This window comes from Aethalodelphis obliquidens, unplaced genomic scaffold, assembly GCF_003676395.1.
Source record: "Aethalodelphis obliquidens isolate GAN/ISIS:26980383/991018 unplaced genomic scaffold, ASM367639v1 scaffold4, whole genome shotgun sequence".
In the NCBI taxonomy this organism is placed as follows: Eukaryota; Metazoa; Chordata; class Mammalia; order Artiodactyla; family Delphinidae; genus Aethalodelphis; species Aethalodelphis obliquidens.
In genome coordinates, this window is record NW_020837948.1 from 34,737,167 (window position 1) to 34,756,427 (window position 19,261).

At 35.8% G+C, this 19,261-nt stretch overlaps 1 protein-coding gene across 1 annotated transcript in view; it reads left to right on the forward strand.

The window, feature by feature from the left end:
* Positions 1–19,261, forward strand: part of SLCO6A1 (solute carrier organic anion transporter family member 6A1) — a 96,732-nt gene that overhangs the window by 54,802 nt on the left and 22,669 nt on the right. Inside the window, exon 9 of the mRNA XM_027101248.1 lies at positions 14,238–14,391. Coding sequence (XP_026957049.1) covers positions 14,238–14,391 — 154 coding nt within the window. The remainder of the gene's footprint in view (positions 1–14,237; positions 14,392–19,261) is intronic.

Sequence of the window (19,261 nt, forward strand, 5' to 3'; positions counted from 1 at the left end):
GATGATTATAGACTGAATGTTTGTGTTTCCCCCTCCTTCCAGATTCATATGTTGAAGCCCTAATCCCCAATATGATAGTATTATGAGATGGAACCTTTAAGAGATAATTAGGGTTAGGTAAGATCATGAGGGTGGACACCCCATGATGGGATTAATGTCCTTCTAAGAGGAGGAAGAGGCCAAAGCTTTCCCTCTATTGACTGTGTGAGGATAACAATGAGGAAGGTGATGTTCTGCAATCCAGGAAGACAGCCCACACCAGACACCAAAGCTGCCTGCACCTTGACCTGGACATAGCTTCCAGAACAGTGAGAGATAAATGTCTGTTGTTTAAGCCACACAATCTATGATATTTTATTATAGTGGCTTGAGCAGACTAAGACGATGAAACATTGACTAACCAGGAATACAAGGATATCTGTTTTTAATATTTCTATATTAACATTGTTCTAAAGGTTCTAGCCATACAATAATGTAAGAAAAATAAACAAAAGACATTGCAATAGCAAAAGTAGAAGCAAAACTGTGTTTATTTGAAGTAAACACCATTGTCTATATAGAAAATCCAAAAAACACTCTAACTAATAAAATGAGTTTAGCAAGTTTGTAAGATCAAATCAACCTACAATAATCTATGGTATTTCTATATGCTAACTACAAATGCAGAAATCAATATTAAAAATAATATTGTTAATTCCCATAAGGCTATCAACTGACTTTTCAGCAGAAACTCTGTAGTCCAGAAGGGAGTGTCATAATGTATTTAAAGTGATGAAAGGGAAAAAACTTATAAACAAGAATACTCTACCAAGCAAGCCTTTTATTCAGATTTGATGGAGAGATAAAAAGTTAGATAAGGGCTTCCCTGGTGGCGCAGTGGTTGAGAGTCCGCCTGCCAATGCAGGGGACACGGGTTCGTGCCCCAGTCCAGGAAAGATCCCACATGCCGCGGAGTGGCTGGGCCCGTGAGCCATGGCTGCTGAACCTGCACGTCCGGAGCCTGTGCTCTGCAACGGGAGAGGCCACAACAGTGAGAGGCCCGCATACCGCAAAAAAAGAGAAGCAAAAGCTAAAATTCTTCAGCACAACCAAACCAGCTTTACAAGAAATATTAAAAGGACTTCTCTGACTGAAAAAGAAAAGGCCATTACTACAAACATGAAAATTATAGAAGGAAAAAGCTCATTGGTAACAGCAATATGAAGGAAAGACAGTAAATCAACCACATATAAAGTTAGTATGAAGACTAAAAGACAGAAATAGTAAAATTATATCTATCTACAATAAGTAGTTAAAGGACACACAAAAAGATGTAAACTAGGTCAAAAACAGGAGACGTGGGTGGAGCAAAAATGCAGGATTGTTAAAATGTGTTTGAACTTAGATAACTAACTTAAAATGATGTGTGTGTGTGTGTGTGTGTACCTACATCACGGTAACTACAAATAAAAAATCTATTACACACTGAGTAAAAAAAGGAATCGAGACATAACATTAAAGATAGTCATCAAATCATAAGGGAAGAGAACAAAGGAAGAGAAAGGAAAAAGAAAACACCTATAAAAACAACCCCCAGGGAGGAGCTTCAAGATGGCAGAAGAAGAAGACGTGGAGATCACCTTCCTCCCCACAAAAACATCAGAAATACATCTACATGTGGAACAACTCCTACAGAACACCTACTGAATGCTGGGAGAAGATCTCAGACCTCCCAAAAGGCAAGAAACTCCCCATGTACCTGGGTAGGACAAAAGAAAAAAGAAAAAACAGAGACAAAAGAATACGGACGGGACCTGCACCAGTGGAAGGGAGCTGTGAAGGAGGAAAGGTTTCCACACACTAGGAAGCCCCTTCACGGGCGGAGACTGCGGTTGGTGGAGGGGGGAAGCTTCAGAGCCGCAGAGGAGAGAGCAGCAGCAGGGGTGCGGAGGGCAAAGCAGAGAGATTCCAGCACAGAGGATCAGTGCCAACCAGCATTCACCAGCCTGAGAGGTTTGTCTGCTCACCCGCTGGTGCGGGCCGGGACTGGGAGCTGAGGCTCGGGCTTCAGTCGGATCGCAGGGAGAGGATTGGGGTTGGCTGCGTGAACATGGCCTGAAGGGGGCTAGTGCACCCCAGCTACCCGGGAGGGAGTCCAGGAAAAGGTCTGGAACTGGCGAAGAGGCAAGAGACTTTTTCTTGCCTCTTTGTTTCCTGGTGTGTGAGGAGAGGACATTAAGAGTGCTGATAAAAGGAGCTCCAGAGAGGGGCGTGAGCTGTGGGTATCAGCACGGACCCCAGAGACGGGCATGAGACACTAAGGCTGCTGCTGCAGCCACCAAGAAGCCTGTGTGCAAGCACAGGTCACTATCCACACCTCCCATCCTGGGAGTCTGTGCAGCCTGCCACTGCCAGGGTCCTGTGCTCCAGGGACAACTTCCCCGGGTGAACAGACGGCGCGCCTCAGGCTGGTGCAAGGTCATGCTGGCCTCTGCCACCGCAGGCTCGCCCTGCATTCCCTACACATCCCTCACCCCAGCCTGAGTGAGCCAGAGTCCCCTAATCAGCTTCTCCTTTAACCCTGTCCTGTCTGAGCAAAGAACAGATGCCTTCAGGCGACCTACACGCAGAGGCAGGGCCAAACCCAAAGCTGAATCCCAGGAGCTATGCGAACAAAGAAGAGAAAGGGAAATCTCTCCCAGCAGCCTCGGGAGCAGCGGATTAAATCTCCACAGTCAACTTGATTTACCCTGCATCTGTGGAATACCTGAATAGACAACGAATCATCCCAAATTGAGGAGGCGGACTTTGGGAGCAACGATAGATAGATAGATAGATAGATTTTTTTCCCTTGTTCTCTTTTTGTGAGGGTGTATGCATATGCTTCTGTGTGAGATTTTGCCTGTATAGCTTTGCTTTTACCATTTGTCCTAGGGTTCTGTCTGTCCTTTTATTTTATTTTTTTTAGTATAGCTTTCAGTGCTTGTTATCATTGGTGGATTTGTGTTTTGGTTTGGATGTTCTTTCTTTCCTTTTTTTAACTTTACTTAAAAAATTTTTTAATAATTATTTTTTGTTTTCTATTTTAATAACTTTTAAATTTTTTTAATCTTCTTCCTTTCTTTTTCTTCTCCTTTTTATTCTGAACTGTGTGGATGACACACTCTTGGTGCTCCAGCCAGGTGTCAGGGCTTTGCCTCTGAGGTGGGAGACCCAAGTTCAAACATTGGTTGACCTGAGACCTCCCAGCTCCACATAATATCAAACGGCGAAAATCTCCAAGATAGCTCCATCTCAACGCCAAGGCCCAGCTCTAATCAATGACCAGCAGGCTTCACTGCTGGACACCCTATGTCAAACAACTAGCAAGAGAGGAACACAACCCCATCCATTAGCACAGAGGCTGCCTGAAATCATAATAAGGTCACAGATACCCCAAAACACACCACCAAACGTGGACCTACCCACAAGAAAGACAAGATCTAGCCTCATCCACCAGAACACAGACACTAGTCCTGTCAACGAGGAAACCTACACAACCCACTGAACCAACCTTAGCCACTGGGGAAAGCCACAAAAAACAATGGATTCAGAATAATGATAGTAAAGATGATTCACAATTCTGGAAATAGAATAGAGAAAACACAAGAAACGTTCAACAAGGACTTAGAAGAACTAAAGAGCAAACAATCATGAACAACACAATAAATTATATTAAAAATTCTCTAGAAGGAATCAACAGCAGAATAACTGAGGCAAAAGAATGCATAAGTGACATGGAAGATAAAATAGTGGAAATAAATACTGCAGAGCAGAATAAAGAAAAAAGAATGAAAAGAATTGAGGACAGTCTCAGAGACCTCGGGGACAATATTAAATGCACCAACATTCGAATTATAGGGGTCCCAGAGGAAGAGAAAAAGAAAGGGACTGTGAAAATATTTGAAGAGATTATAGTTGAAAACTTCCCTAATATGGGAAAGGAAATAGTTAAGTTCAGGAATCACAGAGAGTCCCATACAGGATAAATCCAAGGAGAAACACACCAAGACACATACTAATCAAGCTATCAGAAGTTAAATACAAAGAGAAAATATTAAAAGCAGCAAGGGAAAAACAACGAATAACATACAAGGGAATCCCCATAAGGTTAACAGCTGATCTTTCAGCAGAAACTCTGCAAGCCAGAAGGGAGTGGCAGGACATATTTAAAGTGGTGAAGGAGAAAAATCTACAACCAACATTACCCAGCAGGGATCTCATTAAGATTCAATGGAGAAGTTAAAACTTTTACAGACAAACAAGACTAAGGGAATTCAGCACAACCACACCAGCTTTACAACACATGTAAAGGAACTACTCTAGGTAGGAAACACAAGAGAAGGAAAAGACCTACAATAACAAACCCAAAACAATTAAGAAAATGGTAATAGGAACATACATATCGATAATTACCTTAAATGTAAATGGATGAAATGCTCCAAGCAAAAGACATAGACTGGCTGAATGGATACAAAAACAAGACCCGTATATATGCTGTCTACAAGAGACTCACTTCAGACCTAGGGACACATACAGACTGAAAGTGAGGGGATGAAAAAAGATATTCCATACAAATGGAAATCAAAAGAAAGCTGGAGTAGCAATTCTCATGTCACACAAAATGGAGTTTAAAACAAAGACTATTAAAAGAGACAAAGAAGGACATAATGATCAAGGGATCAATCCAAGAAGAAGATAGAGCAACTGTAAACATTTATGCATCCAACATAGGAGCACCTCAATACATAAGGCAGATTCTAACAGCCATGAAAGGAGAAATCGACAGTAACACAATCATAGGGGACTTTAACACCCCACTTTCACCAATGGACAGATCATCCAAAATGAAAATGAATAAGGAAACACAAGCTTTAAATGATACATTAAACAAAATGGACTGTAGTGATATTTATAGGACATTCTATCCAAAAACAACAGAATACACTTTCTTCTCAAGTGCTCATGGAACATTCTCCAGGAGAGATCAATACTTGGGTCACAAATCAAGCCTTGGTAAATTTAAGAAAATTGAAATTGTATCAAGTGTCTTTTCTGACCACAGTGCTGTGAGACTAGATATAAATTACAGGAAAAAAATCTGTAAAAAAATACGAACACCTGGAGGCTAAACAATACACTATTAATAACCAAGAGACCACTGAAGAAATCAAAGAGGAAATCAAAAAATACCTTGAAACAATTGACAATGAAAAGACGATGACTGAAAACCCATGTGATGCAGCAAAAGCAGTTCTAAGAGGGAAGTTTATAGCAATACAATCCTACCTTAAGAAACAGGAAACATCTCGAATAAACAACCTAACCTTGCACCTAAAGCAATTAGAGAAAGAAGAACAAAGAAACCCCAAAGTTAGCAGAAGGAAAGAAATCATAAAAATCAGATCAGAAATAAATGAAAAAGAAATGAAGGAAACGATGGCAAAGATCAATAAAACTAAAAGTTGGTTCTTTGAAAAGATAAACAAAATTGATAAACCATTAGCCAGACTCATCAAGAAAAAAAGGGAGAAGACTCAATAGAATTAGAAAAGAAAAAGGAGAAGTAACAACTGACACTGCAGACATAAAAAAGATCATGAGAGATTACTACAAGGAACTCTATGCCAATAATTAGACAACCTAGAAGAAATGGACAAATTCTTAGAAATGCAAAACCTGGCAAGACTGAATCAGGAAGAAATAGAAAATATGAACAGACCAATCACAAGCACTGATATTGAAACTGTGATTTAAAATCTTCCAACAAACAAAAGCTCAGCACCAAATGGCTTCACAGGCAAATTCTATCAAACATTTTGAGAAGAGCTAACACCTATCCTTCTCAAACTCTTCCAAAATACAGCACAGGGAGGAACACTCCCAAACTCATTCTATGAGGCCACCATCACCCTGATACCAAAACCAGACAAGGATGTCACAAAGAAAGAAAACTACAGGCCAATATCACTGATGAACATAGATGCAAAAATCCTCAAAAAAATACTAGCAAACAGAATCCAACAGCACATTAAAAGGATCATACACCATGATCAAGTGGGGTTTATTTCAGGAATGCAAGGATTCTTCAATATACGGAAATCAACCAACGTGATACACCATATTAACAAATTAAAGGAGAAAACCCATATGATCATCTCAATAGGTGCAGAGAAATCTTTCGACAAAATTCAACAGCCGTTTATGATAAAAAACCCTGCAGAAAGTAGGCATAGAGGGAACTTTCCTCAACATAATAAAGGCCATATATGACAGACCCACAGCCAACATCATCCTCAATGCTGAAAAACTGAAAGCATTTCCACTAAGATCTGGAACAAGACAAGGTTGCCCACTCTCACCACTCTTATTCAACATAGTTTTGGAAGTTTTAGCCACAGCAATTGGAGAAAAAAAGGAAATAAAAGGAATCCAAATCGGAAAAGAAGAAGTAAAGCTGTCAGTGTTTGCAGATGACATGATACTATACACAGAGAATCCTAAAGATGCTACCAGAAAACTACTCTTGCTAATCAAATGAATTTGGTAAAGTTGCAGGGTACAAAATTAATGCACAGAAATCTCTGGCATTCCTATACACTAATGATGAAAAATTTGAAAGTGAAATCAAAAAAACTCTCGCATTTACCATTGCAATTAAAAGAATAAAATATCTAGGGGTTAACCTACCTAAGGAGACAATAGACCTGTATGCAGAAAATTATAAGACTCTGATGAAAGAAATTAAAGGTGATACAAATAGATGGAGAGATATACCATGTTCTTGGATTGGAAGAATCAACATTGTGAAAATGACTATACTACCCAAAGCAATCTACAGATTCAATGCAATCCCTATCAAGCTACCACTGGCATTTTTCACAGAACGAGAACAAAACATTTCACAATTTGTATAGAAACACAAAAGACCCCGAATAGCCAAAGCAATCTTGAGAAAGAAAAACAGACGTGGAGGAATCAGGCTCCCTGACTTCAGACTATACTACAAAGCTACAGTAATCAAGACAGTATGGTACTGGCACAAAAACAGAAATATAGATCAATGAAATAGGATAGAAAGCCCAGAGTTAAACCCACACACGTATGGTCACTTTATCTTTGATGAAGGAGGCGAGAATATACAATGGAGGAAAGACAGCCTCTTCAGTAAGTGATTCTGGGAAAACTGGATACTACATGTAAAAGAATGAAATTAGAACACTCCCTAACACCATACACAAAAATAAAATCAAAATAGATTAAAGACCTAAAGGTAAGTCCAGAAACTATCAAACTCTTAGAGGAAAACATAGGCAGAACACTCTATGACATAAATCACAGCAAGATCCTTTTTGATCCACCTCCTAGAGAAATGGAAATGAAAAGAAAACAAATGGGACCTAATGAAATTTCAAACTTTTGCACAGCAAAGGAAACCATAAACAAGACCAAAAGACAACCCTCAGAATGGGAGAAAATATTTGCAAATGAAGCAACTGACAAAGGATAAATCTCCAAAATTTATAAGCAGCTCAATAACAAAAAAACAAACAACCCAATACAAAAATGGGCAGAAGACCTAAATAGACATGTCTCCAAAGAAGATATACAGACTGCCAACAAACACATGAAAGAATGCTCAACATCATTATTCATTAGAGAAATGCAGAACAAAACTACAATGCAGTATCATCTCACACCAGTCAGAATGGGCATCATCAAAAAATCTACAAACAATAAATTGTGGAGATGGTGTGGAGAAAAGGGAACCCTCTTGCACTGTTGGTGGGAATGTAAATTGATGCTGCCACTATGGAGAACAGTATGGAGGTTCCTTAAAAAACTAAAAATAGAACTACCATACGACCCAGCAATCCCACTACTGGGCATATACCCTGAGAAAACCATAATTCAAAAAGTCATGTACCACAATGTTCAGTGCAGCTCTATTTACAGTAGCCAGGACATGCAAACAACCTAAGTGTCCATCAACAGGTGAATGGATAAAGGAGATGTTGCACATATATACAATGGCATATTACTCAGCCATAAAAAGAAACGAAATTGAGTTATTTGTAGTGAGGTGGATGGACCTAGAGTCTATCATAACAGAGTGAAGTAAGTCAGAAAGAGAAAAACAAATGCCATATGCTAACACATATATATGGATTCTAAAAAAGAAAAAAAAGTCATTATGAACCTAGAGGCAAGCCGGGAATAAAGACACAGAACTAGAGAATTGACTTGAGGTCATGGGTAGAGGTAGGGGTGAGCTGGGACAAAGTGAGTGAGTGGTAGTGTATATATGGATATATATACACTACAAAGTGTAAAATAGATAGCTAGTGGGAAGCAGTAGCATAGCACAGGGTGATTAACTCGAGGCTTTGTGACCAGGTAGAAATTTGGGATAGGTAGGTTGGGAGGGAGGTGAAAGTGGGAGGAGGTATGGGGATATATGTATATGTATAACTGATTCACTTTGTTATAAACCAGAAACTGAAACACCATTGTAAAGCAATTATACTCCAATAAAAATGTTTAAAAAAAAAAAAAACCAAACATGTAACAAAACAGCAAAAAGTACGTACCTATCAATAATTACTTTAAATGTAAATACACTAAATACTCCAATCAAAAGATATAGAGTGACTGAAAGAATACAAAAACTACTAGAGTTTATCAATGAATTCAGTAATGTTCCAGGATGCAAAATTAATACACAGAACTCTGTTGCATTTCAGTACAATAACACCATAGTATCAGAAAGAGTAATTAAGAAAACAGTCCTATTTTCAAATGCATTACAAAAAACAAAATACCTAGAAATAAATGTAAGAAGGTAAAGGACTTGTACTCAGAAGACTATAAGACACTGATGAAAGAAATAGAAGACAACACATGCAGATGGAAAGATAAACCATGTTCATGGATGGAAGAATTAATATTGTTAAAATGATCATACTACCCAAGGCAAGCTTCAGAGTCAATGCAATCCCTAAAAATACCAATGGCATTTTTCACAGAACTAGAATAACTAATGCTAAAATTTGTATGGAAACAGAAAAGACCCCTAACAGCCAAACAATCTTATGAAAGAAGAAATCATGCTCCCCTGATTTCAAACTAAACTACCAAGCTACAGTCATCAAAACAGTATAGTACAGGCACAAAAACAGACACATAGATCAATGGAAATGAAACCACTCTTATATGGGCAATTAAGCTACAATAAAAGAGACATATACAATGGGGCAAAAAACAGCTTCTTCAACAAATGGTGTTGGGAAAACTGGGCTGCTACATGCCAAAGAATCAAGCTGGACTACTTTCTCACACCGTGCAGAAAAATAAATTCAAAATGTATTAAAGACAAATGTAAGACCTGAAACCATAAAACTACTGGAAGAAAACATAGGCAGTCCACTCTTTGACATCAGTTTTAGTAATATTTTTAGATGTCTCCTCAGGCAAAGGAAACAAAAACAAAAATAAATGGGACTACATCAAACTAAACAGGTTTTGTTCAGTAAAGGAAAGCATCAACAAAACAAAAAGGCCTACTGAATGGGAGAAGATATTTGCAAAGGATATGTCTGATAAGGGGTTAATATCCAAAACATACAAAGAATACATACAAATTCCACTCCTGGGTATTTACCCGAAGAGAAGAAAAGCACTAATTAGAAAAGATATATGCACCCCTGTAATTATTGCAGCATTATTTACAATAGCCAAGATATAACCCAAGTGCCCATCAATAGATGAATGGATAAAAAAGATGTAATATACATACAGTGGAATATTACTCAGTCACAAATAATAATGAAATCTTGCAATTTGCAACAAGGTTGGAACTAGAGAGTATCATGCTAAGTTAAATATGTCAGACAGAGAAAGATAAATACTGTATGATTTCACTTATATGTGGAATCTAAAAAACAAGTGAATAAGTATAAAAAACAGAAACAGAGCTGTAGATACAGAGAACAAACAAGGGCTTGCTGGAAAGGAGGGAGTTGCGGGGAGGAATTAAATAGGTGAGGGAGTTTAAGAGATACAAACTTTCAGTTGCAAAATAAGTGAGTCATGGATATGAAATGTGCAGTGTGGGGAGTATAAAAATAACTATGTAATATCTTTGTGTGGTGATATATTGTAACTAGACTTACTGTGGTGATAAGTTTGAAATGTACAGAAACACCAAATCACTATGCTATGTAACAGGAACTAACAGTCTTGTAGGTCAATTATACTTCAAAAACAAACAAACCAATTAAAGATGATACAAACAGATGGAGAGATATACCAAGTTCTTGACTGGAAGAATCAACACTGTGAAAATATCTATACTACCCAATCTACAGATTCAATGCAATCCCTATCAAACTACCAGTGGCATTTTTCACAGAACTAGAACAAAAAATTTCACAATTTGTAAGGAAACACAAAAGACCCTGACTAGCCAAAGCAACCTTGAGAAAGAAAAACGGAGATGGAAGAATCAGGCTCCCAGACCTCATAATACACTACAAAGCTACAGTAATCAAGATAGTATGGTACTGGCATGAAAACAGAAATATAGATCAATGGAACAGGATAGAAAGCCCAGAGGTAAACCCACACACATATGGTCACCTTGTTTTTGATAAAGGGGGCAAGAATATACATTGGAGAAAAGACAGTCTCTTCAATAAGTGGTGCTGGGAAAACTGGACAGGTACATGTAAAAGTATGAAATTAGAACACCATACACAAAGGTAAACTCAAAATGGATTAAAGACCTAAATGTAAGGCCAGACACTATCAAACTCTTAGAGGAAAACATAGGCAGAACACTCTATGACATAAATCACAGGAAGATCCTTTTTGACCCAGCTCCTAGAGAAATGGAAATAAAAACAAAAACAAATGGGACATAATGAAACTTAAAAGCTTTTGCACAGCAAAGGAAATCATAAACAAGACAAAAAGACAACCCACAGAATGGGAGTAAATATATGCAAATGAAGCAACTGACAAAGGATTAATCTCCAAAATTTACAAGCAGCTCATGAAGCTCAATATCAGAAAAGCAAACAACCCAATCCAAAAATGGGCAAAAGACCTAAATAGACATATCTCCAAAGAAGACATACAGATCGCCAACAAACACATGAAAGGATGCTCAACATCACTAATCATTAGAGAAATGCAAATCAAAACTACAATGAGGTATCACCTCACACCAGTTAGAATGGGCATCATCAAAAAATCTACAAACAATAAATGGTGGAGAGGGTGTGGAGAAAAGGGACCCTCTTGCACTGTTGGTGGGAATGTAAATTGATAAAGCCACTATGGAGAACAGTATGGAGGTTCCTTAAAAAACTAAATACAGAACTACCATACGACCCAGCAATCCCACTTCGGACATATACCCTGAGAAATCCATAATTCAAAAAGTTATGCACCGCAATGTTCACTGCAGCACTATTTACAATAGCCAGGACATGGAAGCAACCTAAGTGTCCATTGACAGATGAATGGATAAAGAAGATGTGGCACATATAAGCAATGGATTATTACTCAGCCATAAAAAGAAATGAAACTGAGTTATTTGTCATGACGTGGATGGACCTAGAATCTGTCATACACAGTGAAGTAAGTCAGAAAAAGAAAAACAAATACTGTATGCTAACACATATATATGGAGTCTAAAAAATAAAAATGGTTCTGACAAACCTAGGGGAAGGACAGGAATAAAGACACAGACGTAGAGAGTGGACTTGAGGACATGGGGAGGGAGAAGGGTAAACTGGGATGAAGTGAGAGAGTGGCATGGACATATATACACTACCAAATGTAAAATAGATAGCTAATGGGAAGCAGGCACATAGCACAGGGAGATTATCTCAGTGCTTTGTGACCACCAAGAGGGGTGGGATAGGGAGGTTGGGAGGGAGACACAAAAGTGAGGAGATATGGGGTTATACGTATATGTATAGCTGGTTGACTTTGTTATAAAGCAGAAACTAACACACCATTGTAAAGCAATTATACACCAGTAAAGATGTTAAAACCAACCAACCAACCAACTAACTAACTCATAGAGAAAGAGATCAGATTTATGGTTAACAAAGGCAAAGGGTTAAGGGATCGGGAATTAAATGAAGGCAGTTGAAATGCACAAACTACCAGTTATAAAGTAAATAAGTACTAGGGAAGTGATGTACAACATGACAAATATAATTAATACTGCTGTATGTCATATATGAAAGTTGTTAAGAGGGTAAACTCTAAGAGTTTCATTACAAGGGAAAATTTTTTTCTCTTTAGTTTTGTATTGATGTGAGATGATGGATGTTCACTAAACTTATTGTGATAATCATTTCATGATGTATGTAAGTCTAATAATTATACTGTACATCTTAAACTTATACAGTGCTGTGTCAATTATATCTCAATAAATTCTGGAAAGAACTTTAAAAAATAATGTTAACAATACTATCAAACAAAAAGAAATACTGTAGAAGAAAAGATTAATATATAAGATTCTATGGCATTTTATATACTACCTACAAACAAGTTGAAATTGATATTAAACAATACCATTAACAATAGTATCAAGAAAAAAAATTCTTAAGGATAAATATGATAAAGATGTAAAATCCCTTTGCACTGATTACTGTAAAACATTGCTGACAGTAATTAAAACCTACATTTTTAAATGAAGAGATATCCCATATTTGTGGGTTACAAAACTCAGGATCTTTAGAATGTTAATCCTCCCCAAATTGATGTATGTATTTGATGTAATCACAATCAAAATCCCAACAAGCTTTCTTTTTTAGATATTGGAAAAATGACTTTTAAATTCATATAGTTATGCAAAGGATGTAGAAAAACCACAAACAATTCTAAAGAACAAAGGTGGAGGACTAATGCTATTTGATTTCAAGACTTATTATAAAGCTACAATAATCAAGAAAGTAGTACTGGTGTAAATATAGACCAATAAGTCAGTGGAACAGAATGGAGAGTCCAAAAGTAAGCACACACATATATAGATAATTAATTTTTGATAGGGTGCATATGCAATTTAGCAGAGAACATACAGTCATTTTAACAAATGATGCTGGAACAATTAGATATCTGTATTTAAACAAACTTTGATCCATATCTTATACCATGTAAATAATTAATTCAAAATGGATTGTAGATGTAATTGTGAAATATAAAATTCCAGGAATATGAGGAAAATTTATGTGAACTTGGGTTCAGCAAAGATTTCTTGGTTATGACACCAAATATGTGATACATAAAGAAATATATTGATAAATTGGTCTTCATTAAAATAAAAAGCATCTGCTCTTTGAAAGATCCAATTAAGGTAATGCAGAAACAAGCCATAGACTGAGAAGATATTTGAAAATCATATATCTAACAAAGAACTTGGTTTCTAGAACATATAAAGAACTTTGAATGCTTAGTAATATCCACAAAAATGGGCAAAAGATTTAAACAGATATTTAACCAAATAATAGAAACAGATGGAAAATAAGCACATGGAAAGATGTCCAGCATCAGTCATTAGGGAAATACGTATTAAAAACCACAATATGAAGTTACTGTATCCTTGTTAGAATGTCTAAAATTAAAAAGACTGACTATTCCCAGTGTTGACAAGGAATATAGGAAGCAATTGAAATCTTACACACTGCTTGTGAGAATGCAAAATAGCACAATCACTTTGGAAAACTGTTTGACAGTTTCTTAAAAAGTTAAATGAACACCTACCATATGATCCAAACATTCTACTCCTTAATATTTATCCAAGAGACATGGAAGCATATGACCATACAAAGACCATGTAAAGACCAGCTGCATGAAAGAAGCCAGACAAAGAAAGTGCACCTAGTGCACTATGAAATTCCAACTAATGAACAGTTTCAGAAAGTAGATCAGCAGATGCCAGGAGGTGGAGGAATTACAAAGGAGCATGAGGGAACTATTGGGGGTGATGATTATGTTTGTTAACATGATTGCAGTGATGGTTTCACAAGTGTATGCAGATTATATGCTTTAAAAATGTACAGTTTATTGTATATCTGTTGTACCTAAATCTGTTAAAATTATTTAAATAATCATATTTCATTGATCTCATTGATATCTTTGTGTATACATTAATAAGGATAATACAGTTGTATTATAATTACATTCAATCTCTTCTTTTACAGAACAGGGCAGTTGGGAAACCTGACAGCTCCTTGCAATTCTCACTGTAAATGCTCATCTTCATTTTATTCTGCTACATGTGGAAGAAATGATATTCGATATTTTTCTCCTTGCTTTGCAGGTTGTACATATTCTAAAACATTAAAGAATCACAAGGTAATTATCTTTTTCTCTGCTTCGTCCTCTCCATTAAGAAGTGCAACTTATAGATGATGTTTATATTTTACTCCTGCTGTCTATAAAATCCTTTCCCCCTCTTATTTTCCGTTTCTTAAATTTTTCTTAAATTATGGCTTCATGTGATAACAATACATAGGACTTGTGAGAATTGGGAGTGAAGTAGGGACCCAGGTTTTAAAAATTCTGCGTTTCTCTCTCCCCTCTCTTTGTCTAGTCTGTGTGACGGGAAGAGAGCAACAAAGAGGATATTTCCTGACCCATGGGCATTATATCATCTTCCTTAGCAGGCAATAAAGTACTTTATTAGTACTTTATTTATTAGTATGTACATAACAATATTCTTTTTCCTGTTACACAGATCATTTTATCACAGTATATTAGCATGCCTGACCAACTTTAGTTCCTCGTTGTCATATTTTCACTGGCCTACTATTTAACAATATATCTTCAGTTTTTAATTGAAAATTAAAAAGATTATATACCCTTTAAAAATTCTTTCTTCTTAAATGTTTAAAATGAGTCTTTAAAATTTTTAAATTTAAAATGGTTATTTATATGTATTATGTATTTTAAAAATACATATAAATACATATAAAATAAATACATATAAAATACATATAAAATATAAAATAAATATTTATAAAATAAATACATATAAAATACATATAAATACATATAAATACATATAAAATATTTTAAAATATTTATTTTAAATATTTTAAAATATATTTAAAATGATATTTAAAATCTTTAAAATATATTACTGTGGGAAGCTTTAAATGTAATAGAAAACCAAAATGAACTCCCATATGTTAGTTACCCATCCTCAACAATTTATTAACTTATGGAAAATCTTAATTTACACTCCTGTTTACTTCCTCTCCTCCATTTTATTTTGACAAGTAAATGATTTTTTAAATCTCATGTTGTCACCACAGAATAAAGAAGAACTGCTTGACCTTGGTGTTTTGATCCGTGGGATATTCAAGAGCTAAAAATGCCAGCCACTATATAGCTTCCACCCATCTTTCTTTTACTGGGGAATCCCTTTTAGGGATTTGTTTCTATTTCATAAAAATCTTTATAATTTCCTTTCATTTCTCTAAGGAATAATGAATAATGAATAATGAAATAATTCACAAAATAGTGACTCAAACTGTGTGATAACATTTGATGCTGAATAAAAATTGAAAGAATAAAATATATTTGAGAAAAATTAGATCTGTTACGAATTACCCAGGACAATTAGCCTTGAAAGAAATAATGGCTCTGAAGGAAAACTCACAATAGCAGAAGTTATGATTAGTACAATTTGATACAGATGAAACCAATTAACGGATAAAATATACATTAATTTCAAATGGGAAAGAACTGATGCCAGTAAAAATAATTTTAACAAAATGAAAATTAGAGAAATACCATATACAAAAAATTATTGTGTCTAAATTGTGTTAATGGAATTCCCTCTGGAAAATTTTTTTCAGTGAAACTATGTCAACTTTGAAATAATTCTGATTAAATGTTCGTATTCAAAATATAAGAGTCAAATGTATTAGAATTGAGTGCTCTTCAATTACACTTATGCAAAAGTTTACAAGAGGAGTGGTAGGAAATACTACACCTTTGAAGATTTCTAAGTTTCTATAGAAAATCACAGCTTTACCAAAACTGAAAATAGATATCTGCTCTTCATGTTGATAATATTCCAAGTGTTTTGCCTCATTGAGACCCACATATTCTTATCCATGCTATCAAGATCTTCAAATTTCCTTATATAGATACGAAAGAAATCTTGGGATTTCCTTCCTGATCTTCTCACTGGGACTAGCTCTTTTCAGCAGCTGTTATGGCTTTCAGTATAAAATAGCAGTATCAGGGATCTTCTTCCAGAGACTGCTGTAGTCCAACAGGAGCCTCATTCTACATATCTATAGAGAAGGGAAGTCAGTCTCGTCCAAAGCATTAAGGATTACAAGAAGCCAGTCTTCAGGATCTCTTCCAGTTGAAACATCCCTAGAATATTTTAACTTCATTTACTGATTTCCCACCTTTGTGCTATTTTTGTCATATATTTTATTTCTCCATATATTTTAAAGGACACATACTGTTATTTTTTTGTACAGTCAGTATGCACTTATATTTACCCACTTCCTTGCATTTCCATGTTTTCATATGAGATTTTTTTTTTTTCCTTAAGAACCATATTTCACTCCCATTTCTGAAAAGAAAAACTGTCTTCACTTGGTATGGAATTCTGTATTGGCAGTGATGCCCACCTGCCACCCCACCCCCTGACTGTGGCCCGGCGTTTGAAAGATGTCATTATATTGTCTTTATGTCTCTGGCTGCTTAGCTGCTTTTAAGATTTTCTCTTTGTTTTTGACTTTTAGCAATTTTACTTTGATATGCCTGGATGTGGTTTTCATTATATTTATTTTGCTAGGGTTTCACAGAATATCTTTAGTCCGTGGATTTATGTCTATCAGTTGGAAAATTCTCAGCTATTATTTCTCCCTCACTTTCTCCTCTTTTATTGGTTGTGGAGGAGGCACCATATATTAATTTAATATTGCTGCATAACAAATTACTACAGCCTTAGTGTCTTTAAATAATACCCATTTATTATCTCACAGGTCATAAGTCCAGATATGGCATTGCTGGTTCCTCTGCTCAGAGTCTCACAAACTGAAATCAGGGTGTTGGCTGAAATACATTCCTTTCTGGAGGCTCTGGGAAAAAATCTACTTCCAAGGTCATTCAGATTTTGGGCCAAATCCAGTTCCATTGGGCTGTGAAAAATGAAGTCCCTATTTCCTTGGTAGCTGTCTGCTGAGGGCCAATTTTAGCTCTTAGAGGCCACCCCCATTCTTTGCCACATGACTCCTTCCATTTTCAAAGCCAGCAACAGAATCTCCCTTGTGACACATGTTTTGAATCTCTGACTTCAGGAAAAGCTCAGTTCCTTTTATATATTATCTAATTAGGTGAAGTTTACCTCTGTCTCTTAAAGTCAGCTATGCCATGTAACATAACTTAGTAAAGGGATTAAAATCCACCAATTCACATCAATCTAGGGATTATGCAGGTTTATAAAATAGCAGGATGGGAATCTTAGGTGCCATCTTAGTATTCTGCCTAACAGCAGACTACAAATAGACCTTTCTACTGTATCCCATACTCTTTTGCTCTTTTCTCTATTTTCCATCTCCTTTGATCTGTTCCATTCTAACATTTATGTTTCTGTAGAATCCAAGTCCCTGGTGAAATTCCACATCATTTAAGATATTTTATCCATTTACCCTCTATTTTCTGGAAAATATTAATCATAACTATTTAAAGTTCTTGCTATTTAGTCTACTATCTGTAGTAGTCTACTTATATTTGTCCTAATTTTAAGCCAATTATTCTTGTCATTTTGCATACCTTGTAATAATATATGAAATTCTGAACATTATATATGAAAAATGTATCTTAATATAATTATACAGTTGTCTATTTCTCTCTTTATTTTGACTTCATGTATTTTAGACCCTCTAATTGTGTGCACACACATTAATAATTGTCACAGCTTCTTGATCCTTTTATCTTTACAAAATGTCCCTTTCTATCTCGGGTAATACTCTTTGTCTTGAAGTTTGTTTTATATATTAAACAGTCACTGTAAGCTTTCTTGCTGTTTTCATGGTTTATCTTACTTCTATCATTTTATTTTCCAGCTGTTCATGTCTTTATGTTTAAAATGTCTCCTGTAGCCAAGGTATAATATGCTTTTGCTTTTTCCTCAATTCTGTTAATGTCTGTCTTTCAATTGGAGTTTTTAGACAACTGACATTTATTATAATTATTGATATGGTAGACTTAGATCTATCTTCTTCTTTTATTATTTGAATTGAATATATTTTACTATTTCATTTTAATATAATTTTTCCTATTTTGGTTGTATCTCTTTGGATATAACTCTACAGCTCTTCAGCCCTTCTAGAGCCTAATATCTTTTGATTCTACCATCTGTTCACTAAAGTTTCTTCACATTTTCACTTTTCCCCTTAGTCAGCTTAGGTTCTATGGTCTGCAATTATTTGTTGTACTAGATATCTTTTTTCTGACCTCCAGATCCACTTTTCACCTTCTCTACCCTCTCACTGTTCCAAGAGACCAAACTATAGGATGAGAGTTCTATTATCATATATAATCTATTGTCATATAGACTATGATAATAAGGAGTCTTGATAGAAAGTCAGAAAGATGGGGGGAAAAAGTGAAGTCGTTGTGTTTATTTTCTTGGTTCCCTCTCTGAGCCATGGACTGACTGCCTCCCTTGCCTGCAAGTCTTAACTTCTTTCAGGGAGGCCTTCTCCATATGACCTTCTCTTTCTGGTAACCATTCTTATCCTAGGACCCTTCAAATCTACTTTCAAAATACATGCTAGATCTGACTATCTTCATCATTTTCTCTGATACCCGGGCCCCAGTCACCAATGACTTGCATCTTACTTTAAGAGCTTTTTAACTGTTTTCTCTGCTTTTACCCTTGCTTTCACAGTTCAGTAGCCTCAATATATCAGCTAGAGTGATCTTTTAAAAAATGTCATTTATACATCTATCCCTCTAATGGTTTCACATTACTAAGAATAAAGACTGAAGTTCTTAAATTGCTCTTGCAATTACCTACCAGTTTCTATATAAATCCTTCCCTCATTACTCCAATTTCATTTTCTCTTAGTTTCCCTCATGTTCACTCTGATTCAAACAAATTTTTCTCCTTGCTTTTCTTTGAATTTTTCAAGCAAGCTCCAGTCCCAAGGCTTTTCAATTTCTGTTTTGTTTTTCCCACCTGGAATATACT